General features: G+C 42.4%; 1 protein-coding gene across 2 annotated transcripts in view; it reads right to left on the reverse strand.

The window, feature by feature from the left end:
- Window positions 1-443: 443 nt before the first annotated feature.
- LOC123608204 (DLA class II histocompatibility antigen, DR-1 beta chain) overlaps window positions 444-20,848 on the reverse strand; it is an 84,069-nt gene continuing 63,664 nt past the window's right edge. The window contains exons 1-6 of one of the 2 annotated variants that reach the window (XM_045497841.1): window positions 10,032-10,209; window positions 4,931-5,200; window positions 2,328-2,609; window positions 1,799-1,909; window positions 1,092-1,115; window positions 444-790 (exon numbers count right to left, since the gene is read on the reverse strand). In XM_045497841.1, coding sequence (XP_045353797.1) covers window positions 777-790; window positions 1,092-1,115; window positions 1,799-1,909; window positions 2,328-2,609; window positions 4,931-5,200; window positions 10,032-10,131 — 801 coding nt within the window. In that variant the 5' untranslated portion in view covers window positions 10,132-10,209 and the 3' untranslated portion in view covers window positions 444-776. Of the gene's footprint in view, window positions 791-1,091; window positions 1,116-1,798; window positions 1,910-2,327; window positions 2,610-4,930; window positions 5,201-10,031; window positions 10,210-20,848 lie in introns of those variants that run through there. The other variant, XM_045497842.1, reaches the window with a different exon arrangement.

Raw genomic sequence — 20,848 nt, forward strand, 5'->3', positions numbered from 1 at the left:
GGTCATGAGTTTGAGCTCCACATTGGCCGTGGAGCCTACTTAAAAATAAAATGAAATAAAAATATGAAAAGTAAAATAAAAAATCTGGGTAAGGAAACAAAGTGAGTACAAAAATTTGGGTGTGTCATATCATTATAAGTTAGTGGATTTCTGATATTTTTTGTCCCCTCTTTTGTGCAAAGGGACTTCTGCTTTGTCTTTGAGAACACACAGGTGTAGGACACCAGCATCATATGGGCCATGACGCTCCATTTCCTAGCTCCAGAAAACACGCCTAATTACAGAATGGAAAAAGACCAAGCATAAAAGGACATGATACAAAGATACCTTCCAGATCCACATCTGACCCAAATTCTGTAACATAAATAAAAACCAATATTGTAATTTGTTGCAATCCTCCCTTTTTTTTGCTACTTCTTTTCCTTGAAACTATATGCAATGGATGATTGTCACTCCATGTTTATTTGAGAAAAGCTGATAAAGACACGTGAACAGAGGTGAGTTCCAATGTAAAGGAGGCATTAAGGGGCTGAATACACAGGGAGCTGGGAGAGAATGAAGATAAGGAACTGCAGTCAGTACTGGGGCTTCCCGGTCAAGGACAGGGTGGAGGGAGCCATCAGGGAGGACAGGTTCTGCACGGTCACTGAACCCAGGGCACACCAAATCCTGAGAAGCACTGTGTTTGTGGAAGAATACGAGCCAAACAGGAAACATTTTCACTGTGTGAAGAAGCCTGAAAAGAAGGTTCTTCCTGGAGTGTCAGCATCTCCACTTCAGCTCAGGAGTCCTGCAGAAGACAGAGCAGAGTGTTGTTCCCAGACCCACCTCCACAAGCAGCTTCCTCTCCCCTCTCCCAGGGCCTCGTGTTAAAGCACCACAGTAAGAAGAAGAACATATTCTTTCTTATGTATCCTTGATCTAAAGCTATTTGCAGTGCAGGCCTTTTAGTAAGTGGAGAGAAGAAGCTTCAGTTAACTGCCTGAGCAGAAGTCAGATCCAAAGTCTTTGACATTGTTTCTGTCTTTTCGTCTCCACCATCTGTTCCAGGATAATCAACTCTATCTCTAAGGAGGGTCAAAGAGCATTACCTGTTGGCTGAAGTCCAGAGTGTCCTGGGAAAGAAAAGGGACAACATATAGTTAACAGAGACACAGGTAAATCTGTCCCCACATACAAGGTCCCAACCACAGACCCACCTAACACCACAACCCACATCGCACGATGCCAGTGGGATCAGAAAGGGAGAGAAGTGGGGCGCCTGGGTGGCACAGTCGGTTAAGCGTCCGACTTCAGCCAGGTCACGATCTGGCGGTCCGTGAGTTCGAGCCCCGCGTCGGGCTCTGGGCTGATGGCTCAGAGCCTGGAGCCTATTTCCGATTCTGTGTCTCCCTCTCTCTGCCCCTCCCCCGTTCATGCTCTGTCTCTATCTGTCCCAAAAATAAATAAACGTTGAAAAAAAAAAAAAGAAAGGGAGAGATGTGACCTGTGAAGTTTCTGTCACACAAATCTATTGTGGCTTCATTAGCTTTCATAGCTCTTCCTGATTTGGCCCAGGACCCTAACCCAAGATATCTGTCTTGTTAACCTCTTTCTTGTCTCTACAACCCATAATCTCTTATGCTGAAGCACAGTAACCATGGACCCTTGCTTTCTGGATATCTAGGAAATCTGAGGTCACATGGGGCAGGAAAGGCTTTCTACAAGGCCACTGGTCTACAGAGAGTTTATGCGATCAAAGCTGTGTTTCTCTCCCACAAGGTCTATAGGGAGGCCCAGCTACCAACAGGTGCCTTACCTTTCTGATTCCGGAAGTAGATGAACAGCCCCACCACCAGGAAGAGCAGGCCCAGAACAAAGCCCCCGATTCCACTCAGCATCTTGCTCTGTGCAGATTCAGACTGAGCCCCTGAGAGAAGAAGCAGCTTTAGTGATTTTTACCCCAAATCCAACTCCCCTGCTGGAGACTCTGGATTGAGAACTTCGAGAAGGAGGAATGAAGCCTGCCCTGGAAGAAATAGAGTAAGTGGCAATTTCTGTGGGGAAAAATTTAAATCCCATTTCATAGATACAAGGTTTAGGTATTGAACTTTTTAAATATCACAGCTTTGACAAATCCACTACTTCAATATCTATGGATGAGGAGCTCCTTGAAGTTCAAGTAACTTGTGCAGGGTGACAGAGCTAATAAAAGGCAGAGCCAAGATTGTATTCCCCTCCTGCCCGGAAGGTCCCTATACAATAGAGGATGTGCCAGAAGCACAAAAGGCAAAGCAAAGTCCCCTCCCTGCTGGGTGAGGAACTTATGGGATCAGAAAGCTTCTCACTCCACTCCACGGTGATAGGACTCGTGCGACTTGGATGCTCCACGTGGCAGGTGTAGACCTCTCCACTCTGAGGAACTGTTTCCAGCATCACCAGGGTCTGGAAGGTCCAGTCTCCATTACGGATCAGGCCTGTGGACACGACCCCAGTCTCCTCCTCCTGGCCGTTCCGGAACCACTTGACCTCAATGTGGCCTGGATAGAAACCATTCACGGAGCAGACCAGGAGGTTGTGGTGCTGCAGGGGCTGCGTCTTCGCGGGAAACACGGTCACTGTCGGCTCAACTAGAAGACAAGTGGTAGCGGGACTAAGTGAGGACGACAGAGTGAGTCTCCCTGGCTGGCTGCCCTCCTGCCTCCGGTCTCTGGTCCCAGGCTGCATCTCGTGCAGGCCTCCCTCAAAGCTGGCCACGTGGCCCAGTACCAGCCAGTCTCATGAGTCTTGAATTCAATCCTGACAGTACGGGTCCATTAAGTTTGAGAGATGTTGAGGAAATTTGTGGGGTTTGTTTTTCATAGTGTGAGGTAGTTGTTCCTTGCGGAATTGAAGTGTTTACACATTTTGCAAGGGATATAGGGTCTCAATTAAAAGCATGATTTCTGGAGCAGGCTGACTGAGCTCAAATATAGGCTCTGCTCCTTACTGATTGATCCTAGAAGAATATTACATTCCTCCGCACCCCAGCTTTCTCCTCTATCAAGGGGGATAGTAACACTTACCTCTTAAGGTTCTGTGAGCATTAATGCACCTAAAGTATGTAAAGTGATAATTGGATTTTAGCCTTCAGTATGTTTTAACTACTTATTATCTTGTTTAATTAGAGAGAAAATATGATTTAAAGCAGTCTGGGTAAATTGGAGAACAGCTTGAGGTTGATGGGGAAATAGACTATAAATCCTGAGAATGTTACAATTACACCCAAGAACACCCCAGAAATTGTTCTCCCCTGGGAAGCAGGAAAGACAGAGGTGATACTCTAGCCTATTTGTTTAATTTCAAGAACAGTGTGAGTCCTGAAAGATCGGGAAAGGAATGAGGAAACTCATTGATTTTAAAAAGTTCTCATAATTGCACTCAGGTGATCATCCTTCTTTGCAGTATAAAAAATTATTATTATTGGAATTGTTATCATTTTATAATTGCCTCCCTTTGAAAGCTGACATTTGAGTTCAAGGCACAGTTAAGTCCTAGCATGAAAAGTAATAAGCAGAAGCAAATATAAGCCACAGACTAGAGAAAATGCTGAATCAACTATCAACAAAGCATTAATAATCTTATGGCATAGAGAAGGCCTAAAATTACTGAGAAAAATACCAGATTCCCCGATATAATAGTAGGTAATTTTTACATGGGTAACAACAATTAGCCAATAGATATATGAAAAAAATGTTCAAGAACTTTAGAAATCAAAGGAATATAAATTAAAAATTAAAAAGATATAAATTTACAACCGAGTATTTGGCAATATTGGGAAAAAAAGATCTAACAAAGGGGAACGTGAGGTGAATTGCTACAACTATATAAAAAAATAATATGCAACTCCTTAAATACTTTCATCATTATAAAAACAGTAACATCAATACATTTAGTAACAAAATTATAATTAAGATACCTGGTTTCACAATCATTTCAAGAATGTAAGAATACATAGTCTAAGAGAACAAAGAGCGGGAAGTTGAGACCTAAAAGAAGCCTCAGAAATATCAGGAGGGTTTGGGGAGCCTGGGTGGCTCAGTCAGTTAAGGGTCCCACTTGGCTCAGGTCATGATCTGACAGTTTCTGGGTTCGAGGCCCGGGGCAGGCTCTGGGCGACAGCTCAGAACCTGGAGCCTCCTTGGGATTCTGTATCTCCCTCTCTCTCTTTGCTCCTCCCCTGCTTGCACTTTTTCTATCTCACCCTCTGCTCTTCCCCCATTCCCACTCTGTCTTACTGGATCTCCTTCTCAAAAATTAACATTAAAAAAAATAGAAATGTCAGAGGGACCTCAGAAGTCCCCCAAATCTTCAACGATTTGTCTGGCCATTTTTCTGACTGCAGTGGTAGCACATACAGACACAGGCACACGTATTTCAGGGGCTTCAGAAAAAGAAGGGTGAGTTTCAGGGACAGAAAGTGACAGGCCTCCTCACATCTTCCCAATCTCTTAACCCTCCCCTCCCCCCCCCTACACCTTCACCCCAACCAGGACACCCTCCACTTCCGTCCCCAGGTCTCCAACCGCCTGCCCAGTGTGCCCTCCAGCTGGAGTTCCTGAGCCCCCCTCACCTCTGCCTCAGGGGCCACCAAGGATGTCCGATGTCCCCTCCTGTTGCCTCCCCCAAACCCACTCTCTCCACACGCACTGCCCCCCCTTCCCACACACTCATTCTCTGTCCCCCTCACTTCACAGGGCACCCCTCCCACACTGTCCCCACAGCCACACAAGGACACACCACACTGTCCCCACCCCACAGACACAGCACACACTCCCCGACGTCGCACTCTCGCAGGGATCCCCGTGACGTGCTCTTGCTCAACACCCTGTAGGCTCACTGGGACCCAGTCTCTGTCTCACAGTCGCACACGCGCAGCCCCGGCCGCCCCCAGCCCCCCTGCCCCGCTCACCTCGCCGCTGCACCGTGAAGCTGTCAAAAACACCGTAGTTGTGTCTGCAGACCGTGTCCACCTCGGCGCGCTTCCGCTCCATGAAGTCCTTCAGCCCGTTCCAGTACTTGGCGTCAGGCCGCCCCAGCTCCGCCACCGCCCGGAACTCCCCCACTTCGCTGTCGAAGCGCACATACTCCTCCCCGTTATAGAAGTATCTGTCCAGGAATCGCACCCGCTCCGTCCCGTTGGGATAATGACACTCGGCCTTCCCCAGGAACAAGAAATGTGCTGTGGGGACAGAGGGACCCGGTCACTCGCGGGCTCCTGGAAGACACTGACGCCGCCACCCCCTCGGGGCTCCACCAGCAACCCCAAACTACCAGCACCCAAGGCTCTTCTCTCCTCTGCCGGCGGGGGCGGAGGGAGGCGGGGAGGTGATCCCTCTCCTGGGAGCCACTCAGGGTCACTGGGTTCCGGGCTCAGAGGAGGACCTCCCAGCCTGAGGATTTGCCCCTCACCGCCTCCTCCTGGACGCCTCCTCCCGATGGACACCCACCTCTCTCCTCGCCTCCCACAGCCCTTTCCTGGCCTCACACACGTCCCACCTGCGTCCCCCTCCCCCACCCCCACCCAACACTTGGTCTAGGCTGAGCTGGCTCAGGCCCCTGCCGCCCCTGCGAACCCAGAGAAGGGAAACACCCCCACATCCCCTCCACTCTGGGGTAAAATTAATGAAAAGTGATGGACAAAACCCAGCCAGGCAGGACTTTATTTACCTGGGGGGAGAAATGTCACAAGACAAGCCTGCAGTTCTAGAGCAGAGGATAACTGGGTGATCTGAGTTTCCTTAGGGCGCCAGACAGGTGGTCTCAAGAGGGATGTTTAGGATGTGACAGGAAAGAGTAACTAGATGTGAACTAGTGGGCGTGCGTGTGTTTGATAATTCAGGGAAAGGTAATACAATGTGCAAAATCTTGAAAGAATTGATGAACTTCCTCAACAAAATGGAAAAAGGGAGTTCACTGAAGCACAATGGCACAAAGGAAGGCAAAAGGTTAGACTGGACAAATCATGGGGAGCTGGCAGTAAAAGCCTTACAGGTGATGTTGGGATTTTGACTTCATACTTCACGTAATGGGAAACTACTGAAGAGTTTTAAGGACATTAAAACCATGACTGCACTCCAGTTCCTCAAGTCCTTACCTGGAATTTCCAAACTCCAGAAACCTAGGAAACCAGATCTTTTTACAAGTTTTGATGCCAAACTCTTTTGCCAAATCTAACCTGATGAGGTAAAGGGTCAAACATGTCAGACCTCTTATTGGTCAGTCAGTCACATGTGCTTCTGGAGTTTCAATATATAAACACACACACATCATAATATATGTACATACATGCATATACATACATATATATACACACATATACATACATGTATGTATATATTTTGATGTTTTATTTTCTGTTTAATTGAACAAAGAAAAAATTTTTATTCGACTGGATTTGACATGAACATTTTAAAATAGTTTAAAAATACCTGTGCCTTTAAAAATGAGACAAATAAAAGGAGCTTTTGACATTATCAACAGAACAAATGTAGCATTACTGCACAAGTTTGATACATTTTACAGAAAAATACTTGTGAGAGTCACAATTGATGACTCATAAGGCAAGCTGTTGAAAGTTAACAGAGATGCTGATGATCAACAAATCATGAAATCTTATAAAACATTGCATAAGACAAAGAATAAAAGATGAAGATCTCGAGCTTGCATTGACTGAGTGGACTCAGCAAGAAAGTGTTCAATCTATGAACTGTTGATCTTATTATTTTTTGTAATAAAATAAGCTAAACTACACCACAAAGACCTGAATTGGAAGGTGAGTGTGTATATAGGGTAAGTCTAGAGGTTTTAGAAGCAGCACGGTATAAACCAGTGTTTCCAACATCAGTACTCTTGAGATTTTGGAAGAGATATTTTTTGTAGGAAGGCTGTTCTGTATGTTGTAGATTATCTACTAGCATCATTAGCCTCTACCTAGCAAATGTCAGAAAAAAGCCCCAAGTGACTACCAAAAATGGCTCCAGACATTGCCAAATGTTCCCTGAAGTCCCCATATGAGAACCACTGTTACACCTCTTGAAAAATCTGTGGTAAAAAAGCCAATGTTAATTCTATGTCAGCTGAGAATTACATTGAAAAATTTGCCAATATTATATCTGGTAAAAAAAAAAAAAAAAAAAAAACCTTTGATACTGAACAAATTTATTTTTCTGGAAAAATGGCTCTTCACTGAGACCAGATTCTGAAAAAAAAAAAAAAAGATTCATACTGCCTAACAAGAGTGTATCAAAAGTTACTATGAATTCCAACCAAAAGATGATTGCTCTTGGGTGTGCTAATGCTTCAGGCTTACCCAAATCAAAGTGGGCAGACACTGGAAAAAGCCAAAATCCAGGATGCCTGAAAGGGACAAATATTTTACTTGTGCATTAGTTTTCAAAAAAGATAATATGGATAACCAGATACATATTTTATTTGGTTCAAAACCACTTTGTATCAATGGGCTTCGTTCATGAGATGCAAGCTGGACTGGGAGAAACCTGGAAGTTAATTGTCCCTGTATAATTGTTCCACATACTGTACTCCTCAAATTCTTATAAAAATTAAAGCTTTGGCTTATAATACTCCCCCTGCCCCACCACCAAGTATGACATCTATGTTGCAATCTTTAAACAAGGAATTTCCTTATCCCATGAAGATCCAGTATAAAAAACTTTTAAACTCTGTTCTTGATGCAGTTTACAGAGGCCTACGAATCCACATCTTCTGAAATAAGTTAATGGCTAGTGTTATGGCAAAGCTAATGTTTAATAAACCAAACTGAAAAACTGCCTAGCAAGACTTTGGGCTACATCCGAGTTTGCAAATGAACTACCAGTTGAAGACATGAAAACTGTCATGTGATGAATGAGAAAATATTATATGACACTTCAATGTATGTAAAAGTTTATCCAAATAAGTCCAAGGAATAAGGTGGACACTTGAGATGAGCACCAGGTAGCGTATAGAAGTGTGGAATCACTACGCTGTACATCTGAAACTAACATTATGCTGTATGCTAACCATATGGATGTTAAATAATAACTTTAAAAGATATTCTCTGCCTAAAGGTATACCTATAATCATAAACAAACAAATATGTCAAAGGTGCTGATCCAAAAATACTTATCACCCTGAGTGATGGAAACATGGTAGTGGTGACTGGGAGCACTCCCCAACTCGCTCCCTACACTCCAGCTTCTCCAGCCTTCCTTCTGTCCCTTACACTCACCAAACATCTTCCCGCACTTGACCTTTATCCTATTTTCTCCCCCTACAACACTTGTCCTGTACATCCTTCACTTGCCTGGCTTCTGTCACCAGTCATATCTCAACTCAATGTCTCTTCCTCAGGGAGAGCTCCCTACACACTTGAACTGAAGTCAGGTGCATCCAATTCTCTCTGTTTCACAACTAGGAGTATTTTTTTTTCAGCATACTTATTGTTGTCAGAATTTTTGTTGTTATTATTAAATGTTTATTGGGCTTTCTCCTCTGTCATTACATAAAATCCATGATGGTAATGATCTTTAGCCTATTCAAATAGAATTCACTGAACCCAGAACAGAGCCTAGTACATCATAGCTGCTCAGACAAATGTCTCTGATACAATGGATAAACACAGGGCTCCGAGAATCAGTCATTGTGAGGATCCTGGAAAGCAAGAAGGGGCTCAGGTCCAACATTCTTTTGCTCTGATGATACATTATATCTCCTCCACTTCCTGTGAGAAATTCACACAAACTACCTCCTTCTCCCTCTACTGTTGGAAAAAATATCACAGGTAAGGAAAAGGTGATTTTAAGAAAAAAGAAAAATCTCATTAAGTTTCAGCTCATCCTGTAGATCTGTGATAGTGCTGAGGTCTCTGCATACACGGGGGACTCACAGTAATGGTGACAACATGGCTCGGGAAAGAATAGGAACTGGAAGTGGAGGCAACCCAACATGGCTATTAAGGAAAAACAGAAAACATGAGGAATAAACCTATGCCATCTGGGGACATCACCTCAGTGAGCCAATATATTCCCTTGACTTGCATATTGGCTTTCAGTCCTATGAAATGTAAACACCTTCACGCTCTCTGTACTCTGCTCAGGGTAGATAGTTGGAACCATATGAAATTCCTGATGTTGCCTATTTTTGGGTTACAAAGCCATAATTGCATATAATTTATCCTATACTAGTTGAATCCCTTCCTGTGGGCTCAGGCCACAGAACAGAAAGATGCAGGAGAAACGGACACCATAGAAAGGTTCAACATAGATTCATAATGAAAAATTAACTTGTGCCATGTTCTCAGAAGATATCTTAAGTTCTTTAAGACTCCAAAGAACATCCCATACGTGCTTCTCATCTAAAATGTCATTTCAAGTACTAAGGATCTCTGCTGTACCTCCAGGGTGAGAAATAGAGGTAAAACTAGCCCCAACTTTGGTCAGAGAACCTTCAGTCCAGGGATAAAGGCCTTGTAAACTTTGAGGTACAGGAGAAAGGAAAGGAGATAACGGGAGAGAACCCTTGATACAGCCTCGCATACTACAGAGAGGCACCAACATAACTAATCCTGTGAAGACCTAACACAGGGTCTTTTAGGAGACACCTTTCTAATTCCTTTTGACTCTCTGCCTAATTTTCTGAGAAACTTTCTTATTTTCTAGCATAACTCAACATTATAAAGGGAACCGCTTGATGGGAATTAATTTGAAATCATTATTTCTGAATTTTCTCAAGACCCTGAGGGAATAAAACTCAAACCTGGAGAGTTTGACTGGGGAAGAGTTGAGAAGAAATGGCCTCTATATGTGGAGGCCCCTTACACAGCTCTTATAGAGAGGGCAAGCATTCGGCCTCCTTTTGTTTTGGATAGAATTGGGGATCTATATGATAAAGGTGGGCCATCATTAAAGAAAATGTCACAATTTTCTAAGGCACATGGCATGGACACAGTGGCAAAACTAATTTCTTTCTTTCCCCCCACTCCATAATAGCTCACCACCCAGGAGTGCACTTACGTGGGGTGTCCCTGGCCCAAGCCAGGGGAGGGCTCAGCATCATCAATATCAACATCAGAGCTGTCATCCAGGAGCCTCCCAGGAAACACAGGCACACCATGCTGGAGAACAGAGAGGAGAGGGGCCAGGGGAACAGGCAAGTCTCAGTCAGTGAGAACTAAGATCCTCCTTTAGCTCCCTCCTAAATAATACCAACCAAGGAATTTGTTTCTCTGCTCCTGGATTGGGTAATCTAGGTTTGACAACCAATCCGCATCGCAGATGTACTGCATCATCAGTTGCTGGTCAGAGATTCAGTATCAAGAGCCTCTTCTGAAACTCTGATTTCCTTCATTGGAAGGATAATTTTAATTTAGTACTTAAAAGGTTTGATCCAATATATGTGAAACATTTGACTGGGCCCCTATTGTAAGCTAGCTCTTTGCTGAGCAGTGATGTGCACAAAAGTTTGAGTCTTTAGGAGTATTCATGCCTCTCCCGTGAAGACAGAATAGTTTTGACGATGGTTTGTGTGTGTGTTTTAGGAGCTGAGCGAGTGGAGGGAAGATGATTGTTAATCAAAACATCTGGACCTTTTTGCACCATCACATAGTGTAGGTTTGGGGAAATTAACCTTGAAATGAAGGCTTTCTAGAACTGCAGACTTTCTGGTACTTGGAAAGTGGTATGATTCTCTGGACTGCTCAAGCAAGGAGCAGCATCCCCTGGTAACTGATGATATGACAGAATTCTAGCTGTTAATTGGAGAGTATTGTCTGTATCTCTTTATAGGTAGGGAGATCTCTGATAAACTAAGAGTCATTGGAATTTAGTCATTAACTTACCCGGAGTACAAGGGTTTTTCAAGTTTGTCTGCTGATGCTGTCATTGAGTTTGAGGCACCTCCAAAATATGCAGAGAAAGGGGCTTAGAGAACATGATCTATGTGGAATGGAGGGTCTTGGAAAATCCTTTGTATAGCACTTAAGCTAAAAAAGTGATAACACCAACTGTCCAAATCAAAGTATGCAGGGGGCTGAGACATTGATAAAGGACTCAAAGTCAGCCTTTAGCATAAAAGCTCTGCCTCAGAATAATTAATATTTTATGTGAAAATGTGTTCAGTCCATAGCTTTGGATCCCACTCTGATCTCCTCATTTTATTGGGGTTATGTCCCTTTATTATGTACCTTCTCTTGCTTTATGCTAAGGAGACATATAAGAAGCTGGTGCTCATGAATACATTACAGAGCATCCAGGAAAGAAAACACAATGGAAATACTATGAATAACATCCTTTGATGTAACCATATAGTTTTAAGCATATGTTTCTACTTTTATATAATTATTATGCATTGTATTAACAGAAGTATAATATCTCAGAATCAATAGGATTTTAAAGGACAACTATCTATCTAAAGTTCTGCAATAATTCACAATTTTCCATAGTCTGATAAGCAGCCCATGTTTATGGACTAGTGCCAGAGAACTCACCATGTTGCAATAAATGTGACTAGTGTTTACTGAGCAAATTTTGAACATTTTATTTTGTACTCAGAATTATACAAGGGCTTTTTATACACCATATTTATATTTAACTCTCACATCATCTCAGTGATTTGAGTACCCTTTGTATCCTTTCAGATGCAGAGAATAAAATGATGGGTGTATGTTAAACAACTTTGGCAAGGACACACGGCCAGTAAATGGTGCACTCCATATGGAGCCAAGTTATATGTGAGTCCAGTCTCCAGAAGCCTAGCCATTACATCACACACCACCTCACATTCACTTTCTGAATAGAATACTGTCCATTGTGTTGAAACTATTCTTACCATGGTTGTGTATAACAATGCAACTACTCTTGTCAAAGAGTGACAGCATTTTATATAAACTGATTAGTTACCGTGTAGTAGTAACTCTAGTTCCTCCAGAAGTAGATGTTCTTTAATCTCCAAGTATTCATGGTCTTTCCATTTTTTTCTGGTGGCTAATTTCATTTCTCAGAGCCTTTTGGCCTGAAAATATGCATAGTGTTGTGGTCTCAATCTTTTTGTACTTGTTGGGGGCTGATTTGTGACCAGTATGTGATCCATTCTGGAGATTGTTCCATGTGAACTCGAGAAAATGTGCTGCTTAGGATGACATGTTCTGAGTCTATCTGTTGAGTCCATGCAGCCTAGTATGTCACTGAAAGCCATTGGTTCACTGTTGATTTTCTGCTTAGATTTTCTGTCCATTGTGTAAATGGGGTGTTAAAGTTCCTACTATTATGGTATTTTTATGAATGAGTTTCATGTTTATGATTCATTGATTTAAGTATTTGGGTGTTCTCAAGTTAGGGGCATAAATATTTATAATTATTAGATCTTTTTGGATAGATCCCTTAATTATGATATAATGCCCTTCTTCATCTCTTGTTACAGTCTGAGTTTTAAAATATAAATTGTCTGATATAAGTATGGCTACTCTGGTTTTCTTTTGACATCCATTAGCATGATAGATGGTTCTCCATCCCCTCACTTTCAATCTGCAGTTGTCTTTAGGTCTAAAATGAGTCTCTTATAGGCAGCATATCGTTGGGTCTTGTTTTTTGTTTTTGTTTTTTTGTCCATTCTAATATCCTATATCTTTTGATTAGAGCATTTAGTCCATTTACTTTGAGAGTGATTATTGAAAGATATTAATTAAGTGCCATCATGTTGCCTATAGTAGGTGTCTTTGATATTGTTCTCTGGTCCTTTCTAGTCTTTGTTGCTTTTGGTCATTTTGTTTTGTTTCGCTTTTTCTCCAAAGAGTGCCCCTTAAAATTTGTTGCAAAGCTGGTTTAGTGGTCATGAACCCCTTTAGTTTTGGTTTGTCTGGGAAACTCTTTATCTCTCCTTCTATTTTGAATAACAGCCTTGCTGGTAAAGAATCTTGGTTGTGTATTTTTCCAATACAGCAAGTTGAATATATCCTGCCACTCCCTTCTGGCCTGCCAAGTCTCTGTGGACAGATCTGCTGTGAACCTGATCTTTCTTCCCTTGTAGGATAGGGACTTTCTTCCCATGCTGCTTTCAAGATTCTTTCCTTGTCTGTATTTTGTGAATTTGACCATGATATGCTTTACTGATGGTTGGCTTTTGTTGAGTTTAATGAAAGTTCTCTGTGCTCCTTGGATTTTGATGTCTGTGTACTTCCCCAGGTTAGGAAAGTTTTAAGCTATAACTTGCTCACATAAACCTTCTTCACCTTTTTCTCTCTCTTCATCTTCTGGGATTGCTTTGGTAGGAATATTATTCTGTTGAATAACTCATTGAGTTCTCTAAGTCTTGTATTATGATCTTTTGCATTTTATTTCTTTTTCTGCTTCATTATTTTCCATAATTTTATCCTCTATATCACTGATTCACTGCTCTATTTTGTCCATTGTCCAAGTAGAAGTGGTTCTACATGGGGAAACAGGAAAGACCGAGGTAATTCTCTAGCTCTATGAGCTGAGTCCTAACCACAACACGAGTCCTGAAAGAAAGGGAAAGGAGCAAAGGAAACTTATTTTAAAAAGTTCTCGTTACTGCACTCAACTGATGAATCCTTCTTGCGGAACTAAAATATGTCTCATTGGAATCATTATCATTTTATTGTGCTTTGCCTTTTATTTATTTTTTTATTATTAAAAATTTTGGATAGTTATTCATTTATTTTGAGAGAAAGAAAAGAATTAGGGAAGGGGCAGAGAGAGAGAGAGAGAGAGAGAGAGAATCCCAAGCAGGACCCGCACAGAATTCGTTGCAGGGCTCACACCCACAAACCGTGAGATCTTGACCTGAGCTGAAACTGAGAGTATGACATTCAACGGACTGAACCACCCAGGTGCCCCCTCTTATTTTCTTTCTTTTTAAGCTGAGATTTGAGTTCAGGGCAGGTTCTGAGGCTCATTAATAGGTATCCATATTGCCTGAGACAATCTTGACACTACGGTCTCAATAAATACACTTACTGTTCTTATCAAAGGAGAAATATGGGGCAAACTTTTTTATCATACCATAAAATGGTAGATATAAGATTCATGAGAAGTCATTGCTAACCATTTGTAGCATATTTCATTAAAGAAAAATGTTTACATTCCTAGCATAAGTAATAAGCAGAATCAACACATAAAGTAGAAACTAGAGAAAATGCTGAATCAAATATCAGCAAAGGAATAAAAATCTTATGCATAGAGAACATCTAAAATCACTGAGAAAAACACCAGGCCACAGAGATAATGGAAAGTATATTATTTCGAAGCTGGAACAACAATTAGTCAATAAATATGTGGAAAAAAGTTCAAGAACCTTAGAAATCAAAGGAATATGAATTATAAATAAAAAACATAAATTTTCAACTGACTCTGTCAACATTCAAAAAAGATCTGAAAACGGAGATGTGAGGTGAATTGTTATAACTATGGAAAGAAATCATGTGCAACTCCTTAAATAACCTTATCATTATTTCAAGAACATAAGAATACATACACCAAGAAAAAAGCAACAAGCTGAGACATTAAAGTCTCAGATAGATCAGAGGGGCCTCAGATGTCACCCCAACCTGTCAAAAAATAGTCTGACATTGTTTCTCTCTCAAAGGTCACACACACACACACACACAGACATAGGCACAGTTCTTTGAGGGGATTCAGAATTAAGAAGGGTGAGGGGCAGGAAGAGAGGGTGACCACATGCTCACAGTCACACACGGGCACAACCACACAATCCCCACAGTCACGCACGATCACACCACACTCTCCCCACATCACACATGGACACACCACACTTTTCCTGGAAGCAAGCTCTCATAGGGCCCCTCCTGACTTGTACTGGATCAAGACCTTGCATGCTAGTCCTGGACAGAGTCTCAGTCTCTGTCTTTCTCTCTGTCTCTCACTCTGTCTCCATCTCTCTCGCCCATCCCACACACGCACAAACACACACATGCCCACACACACCCCACCCCTACCAGCCTTGCCGCATTCACCTCGCTCTACACAGTGAAGCTCTCAACAACCCCTTAGTTGTGTCTGCAGAGACTGTCCACTGTGGCCTGCGACCTATCCACGAGGTCCTTGTGCTGGGTCCAGTGCTCAGTGTCAAGCCTCCCCTGCTCTGTCACCACCTCTCCTGCTCTGTACTCCCCCACATCGCTGTCGAAGTGCACATTCTTTTCCTGGTTAGAGATGTATCTGACCAGGAGCCACACCTTCTCCTCCCACTGGAGTAATGACACTAGGCCTTAAATTGCTACATGTAATGTGCTTGTGGGGACAGGGGCGATCTGGTCATCCTGTGGTCTCCTGGAAGACACTGATGGAGATATGCCTCAGGAGCTCCACCCGCACCCCAAAACCACCTGCACCCACGGCTCTTCTCTCCTCTGTGGGCAGGGAGTGGGGGAAGGTGACCCCTCTCCTGGGAGCCTGTCGGGGTCACTGGGTTCTGGGCTCAGAGGCTGACCTCCCAGCCTGACTGCACCAGGCATTTGCCCCTCACTGCCTCCTCCTGGACACTATCTCCTGACAGACACCTACCTCCCTCCTCTCCTGCCACAGCCCTTTACCTGGGCCTGAAACATGTCCCACCTGCTTACCCCCTCCGCCCTTCCAAACCAGCACTTGGCCTGGGCTGAGCTGTCTCAGGCCCTGCCCACACCTGAGAATCCAGAGAGGGGAAACAAACGCATCCCCTCCACTAGGAGAGTTTAAAATTTAGGGAAAGTGATGGACAAAACCCAACCAGGTAAGACTTTACATGGGGGTGAGAAACATCACGAGACAAGTGTCCAGTTCTAGAGCAGAAGATAATTGGATGATCTGAGTTACCTTAGGGTGCCAGAGAGGTGGTCTCAAGAGTGATATTTAGAATGTGACAGGAAGGAGTAAGTAGATGTGAGCTAGAGGGTGTGGGGGGTGGGGCGGGGAGAGAGTCACATTTGAGGTCAAGGTAATGTAGCTGTGCAAAAGCTTGAAAGAATTGGTGAACTTCCTCATGAAACCAGAGGAAAGAGTTTGTTGAGGCACACACAGTGAGAGGAAGGAGAGGGAAGTTTCGACTAGAGAGATCACATGGAGGTGGCACTAAAAGCCTGTGGACGGTGGTAGCATTTGACTTTTATACTCAATTCAATGGGATATGCCTGAAGACTGTTAAGGAGATTAAAACTATGATTGAAATACAGTTCCTCGGTCCTTTGCCTACATTTCCAAATCCAGAACCCTCAGAAAACCAGATCTTTTTAAAAATTTTGATGTGGAACCTATTTGGCAAATCTAAACTGGTGTGGTAACAGGTCAAACAAGTCAGAGCTCTTATTGGTCACTCAGTGCCATATGCTTCTGTAGTTTCAATATGTATGTAATATATAGAAAGATATATGTAATACTTGTGTGTATATATCTGTACAGTACATACATGTGATATACATACATACACACATATACACACACATATATGTATATATTTTGATTTTTTTAAGTTTATTTATTTATTTGGAAAGAGACAGCACAAAGAGGGGGAGAGGCAGAGACGGAGGGAGAGAGAGAATCCCAAACAGGCTCTGCTTTGTCAGTGCAGAAGCCATTGTGGGGTTCGAACCCATGAACAGTGAGATCATGAACTGAGCTGAACCAAGAGTAGGACTGCTTAACCAACCAACTGAGCCACCCAGGTGCCCTGATATTTTTGTTTTATGTTTAATAGAACTAAGGGAAAAATTTTATTCAAGTATAATTAACAAGAAAAACTTAGAACTAGGGAAAATACCTCTGTGTTAAAAGTGAGACATACAAAAGAGAGCATCTGATATTATCAATAGAATAGAATATAGAATTATGGAGAAAGTTTGATACATTTTCCTGAAAATGTCCTATGGCAGTCACAATTTATGACTCATAAAGAAAAACAAGTTGTTGAAAATTATCAGAGATGCTGATAATCAAGATATCATGAAATATTGAAAAACATTGCATAAGGGAAAAAATAAAAACTAAAGTTCCTGGCTTACATTGATGAACGGGCTCAACAAGAAATTGGTGAATTTATACAACTTTCTAGTTTCTTATTTTTGTATTTACACAAACTAAAACTCAAAGACTTGAGTTGCAAGGTGAGTCAGTACATGAATTGTGAGTCTAGAATTTTTAGAAGCAACCAGTATAAACCAGTGTTTTCAAACTCAGCACTGTTAACATTTGGGGGGCTTGTTTGTTTGTTTGTTTGAAACCGTACCCAGTACATTTTCCAACCACAACAGTACAAAACTACAGATCAACAATAAAACAAACCTGGAAAATTTACAATGTAAACACTCAGTATTTATTTGTAAATATTAAACAACGCACTACTGCACAAGCAACTCGCCAAATGAGAAATCAAACAGAACACCAAAATATGTCTCAAAACAAAAGAAAAACTAAACACAAGTGCAATTTATGCTATCAATGTTTGTATTAAGGAAAAAAGTTCAGGTCTCTCCTCCAGCTATCCAAGCTGTTACAGGAAAAGAGGCTAAGGAGGCTGTCGTGAAGAAGCAGAGGCCAAGAAGGTGGACAAGACAAGGCCCAAGAATTTTGTCATCAGACAGGAAATGCAGCCTAAAAAGGATCTCATTCATTGTGTCGAATGGCCCCACTACATCCAGCTGCAGCAGCAAAGGCATATTCTCCATAAAGGCCTACAAGTGCCTCCCATGATTAACCAGCTCACCCAGACTTTGGACGACCAAACAACCACTCCACTGCTGAAGCTGGCCCACAAATACAGACCAGAGACAAAGAAAGTGAAGAAGCAGAGATTCTTGACCCAGGCTGAGAAGAAAGCTGCTGGCAAAGGGGATGTCCCCACTGAGAGGCTGCCTGTCCCTTGCGGTGGGCTTAATAGTGTCACCACCTTGGTGGAAAAACAAGAAGGCTCTGCTGGTAGTGATTGCACGTGATGTGGATCCCATAAAGCTGGTTGACTTCCTGCATGCCCTGTGTCATAAAGTTTGGGTTCCCTGCTGCACTACTGTTCTTCAAGGAGAAGGCCAGGCTGGGGCATCAGGTCCACAGGAAGACCTGCACCACTGTTGCCTTCACACAGGTTAAGTTGGGAGACAAAGGAGCTCTGGTTCAGCTGATGGAAGCAATCAGGACCAATACAATGACAAGTATGATGATATCTGCCATCACTGGGGAGGCAACATCCTGGGTCCAAAGCCAGTAGCTCACATTGCAAGGTGGAAAATGCAAAGGCTGAAACACTGAGCAAAAAACTGGGCAAAGTGTGCACTGTTTAAAAATTTTTTTATATTTATTTATATTTTTGAGAGACAGAGACAGACTGTGAGTGGGGGAGAGGCAGAGGGAAGGTGATACAGAATCTGATGCAGGCTCCAAAGACTGCAAGATGTCAGCACAGAATCCAACATGGGGCTGGAACCCACGAACTGTGAGATCATGACCTGAGCTGAAGTCTGGCTCTCAACCAACTGAGCCACCCAGGTGCCTTAAGTGTGCACTGCTTAAAAAATGTTCTTTTCTAGCCTGTATTGAAAGAAAGAATGAAAGAAAGAAAGAGAAAGAAAGAAAGAAAGAAAGAAAGAAAGAAAGAGAGAAAGAGAGAAAGAAAGAGAAAGGAAGGAAGAAAGAGAGAGAGAGAGAGAAAGAGAAAGAAAAAGAAAGAAAGAAAGAAAGAAAGAAAGAAAGAAAGAAAGAAAGAGAGAGAGAAAGAGAACGGAAGAAAGAAAGAGGAAAGCAAGCAAGCAAGCAAGAAAGAAAGGAAGGAAGAAAGGAAGAAAAGAGGGGAACCTAGGTGGATCAGTCAGTTAAGCGTTCGACTTCAGCTCAGGTCATGATCTCAAGGTTCCTGGGTTCACACCCTTCGTCCTGCTTTGTGCTGACTGACAGCTCAGAGCCTGAAGCTGGCTTTGGATTCTGTGTCTCGCTCTCTCTGCCCCTCCCCTACTCGTGCTGTGTCTCTCTCCCTCTCTCTCAAAAATAAAGGAACACCACAAGGAACTAGAAAAAGAAGAAACTTGGGGGAAATTTAGTAGAGGAAGGAAAAAACAAAGAAAAATCAGAAATAAATAGAGACCAGAATAAATAGTAACATAACATTGAAAGTAATGACTAGGGGCGCCTGGGTGGCGCAGTCGGTTAAGCGTCCGACTTCAGCCAGGTCACGATCTCGCGGTCCGTGAGTTCGAGCCCCACGTCAGGCTCTGGGCTGATGGCTCAGAGCCTGGAGCCTGTTTCCGATTCTGTGTTTCCCTCTCTCTCTGCCCCTCCCCCGTTCATGCTCTGTCTCTCTCTGTCCCCAAAATAAATAAACGTTGAAAAAAAAAAAAAAAAAAGAAAGTAATGACTGGATTTTCAGAAAAAAAAACAACAAAAACAAAATTAATAATGCTCTAACTACATTAACTAAGAAAAAAAAAGGAGAGAAGACTCAAAACCAAAATGACAAATGTAATAGAAAACCATATAATTAATCAATAGCTGTTGACATTTTGGAGAAGTTAATTCTTGTAGGAAGGCTGTTGTGCACATGGTAGGATGTCTATCAACATCGCTAGCCTCTACCCACTAGATATTAGATGAAACCCCAGCTATGAAAACCAACAAATGTCTCCAGACATTGCCAAATTCCCCAGTGAGAGGTGTGTGTGGCAAATCTGTCCCCGAGGAAGAACCACTGTTATAACATCTGAAATGTATGCGGTGAAAATGTGCTGTTAATAGTGAAGTAACTGAGTATTCCATTGAAAAAATTGCCAGTATGATATCTGATAAAAACTTTATACTGAGGAAATTTATTTATACTGGAAACTATCTCAGTACTAGGACCAGATTCCTAAAAAAACATCAGTACTGCCTAATAAGAGAGTGTCAAAAGCTACTATGAATTCGAACCAAAAGATGACTGCTTTTGGCTGTGCTAATGCTTCAGGTTCACCCAAAACCAAGAGGGCAGTGATTGGGAAAAAAATGCAGGACGTCTGAACGTTATGTTTTACCCGTGTGTATTTTCTAAAAAGAAAATATGGATAACCAGATATATATTTTCTAACTGGCTCAGTCACCACTTTGTATCAGTGACTTACATTGCTGACAGGCAAGCTGGACTGTGAGAAAGCTGTAGTGTTCTATCCTTGGAGAGTTGTTCCTCATATTTCTCCTCCGAATGTGTTATGAATTTGGCTTTGAATTTCCCCCAGTGTGACATCTGGGTTGAAATCTTACGACCAAGGAATTTTTGTCTCATCATAGCAGGTATAAACAATTGTTTTTAAATGTTTGTTTGTTTGTTTATATTTGAGAGAGTGAGAGAGAGAGAGAACATGCAGGAGAGGTGGAGAGAGAGAGGGAGACCAAGAATCGCAAGCAGGCTCTGCACTATCAGCACAGAGCCTCACATGGGGCTCGAACTCATGAACCCTGAGATCATGACTGTGCCAAAATCAGGTCACACACTTGACCAACTGAGCTACGCAGTCACCCCAGGAGTAACCAATTTTTGAATTCCATTCTATTACTGGTCACAGCGAGAAGCCTTCAAATCCACAGCTTTCTGAAATAATCAGGTATAGTACCTGTTAGGAAGCTAAGAATTAATCAACTTTAACAAATGTTTGGCACAGACTTGGGGCTATGTTCATGTTTGCATGAACTAGGAGATGAAGATTTTTAAAACTATCAGGTTGTTAATGAAAAGGAATTCATATCAAACTTCAACATAAGTGAAGGTTTATCAGGTAAAAATCTAAATAAGTAAAAGCTCACTGAGCCCCACAAAGTACTGAGTGCCGACAATGAGGCCACGTGGGGCATTTCCTGAGTGATGG

The sequence above is a fragment of the Leopardus geoffroyi genome, chromosome B2 (assembly GCF_018350155.1).
Source record: "Leopardus geoffroyi isolate Oge1 chromosome B2, O.geoffroyi_Oge1_pat1.0, whole genome shotgun sequence".
In the NCBI taxonomy this organism is placed as follows: domain Eukaryota; kingdom Metazoa; phylum Chordata; class Mammalia; order Carnivora; family Felidae; genus Leopardus; species Leopardus geoffroyi.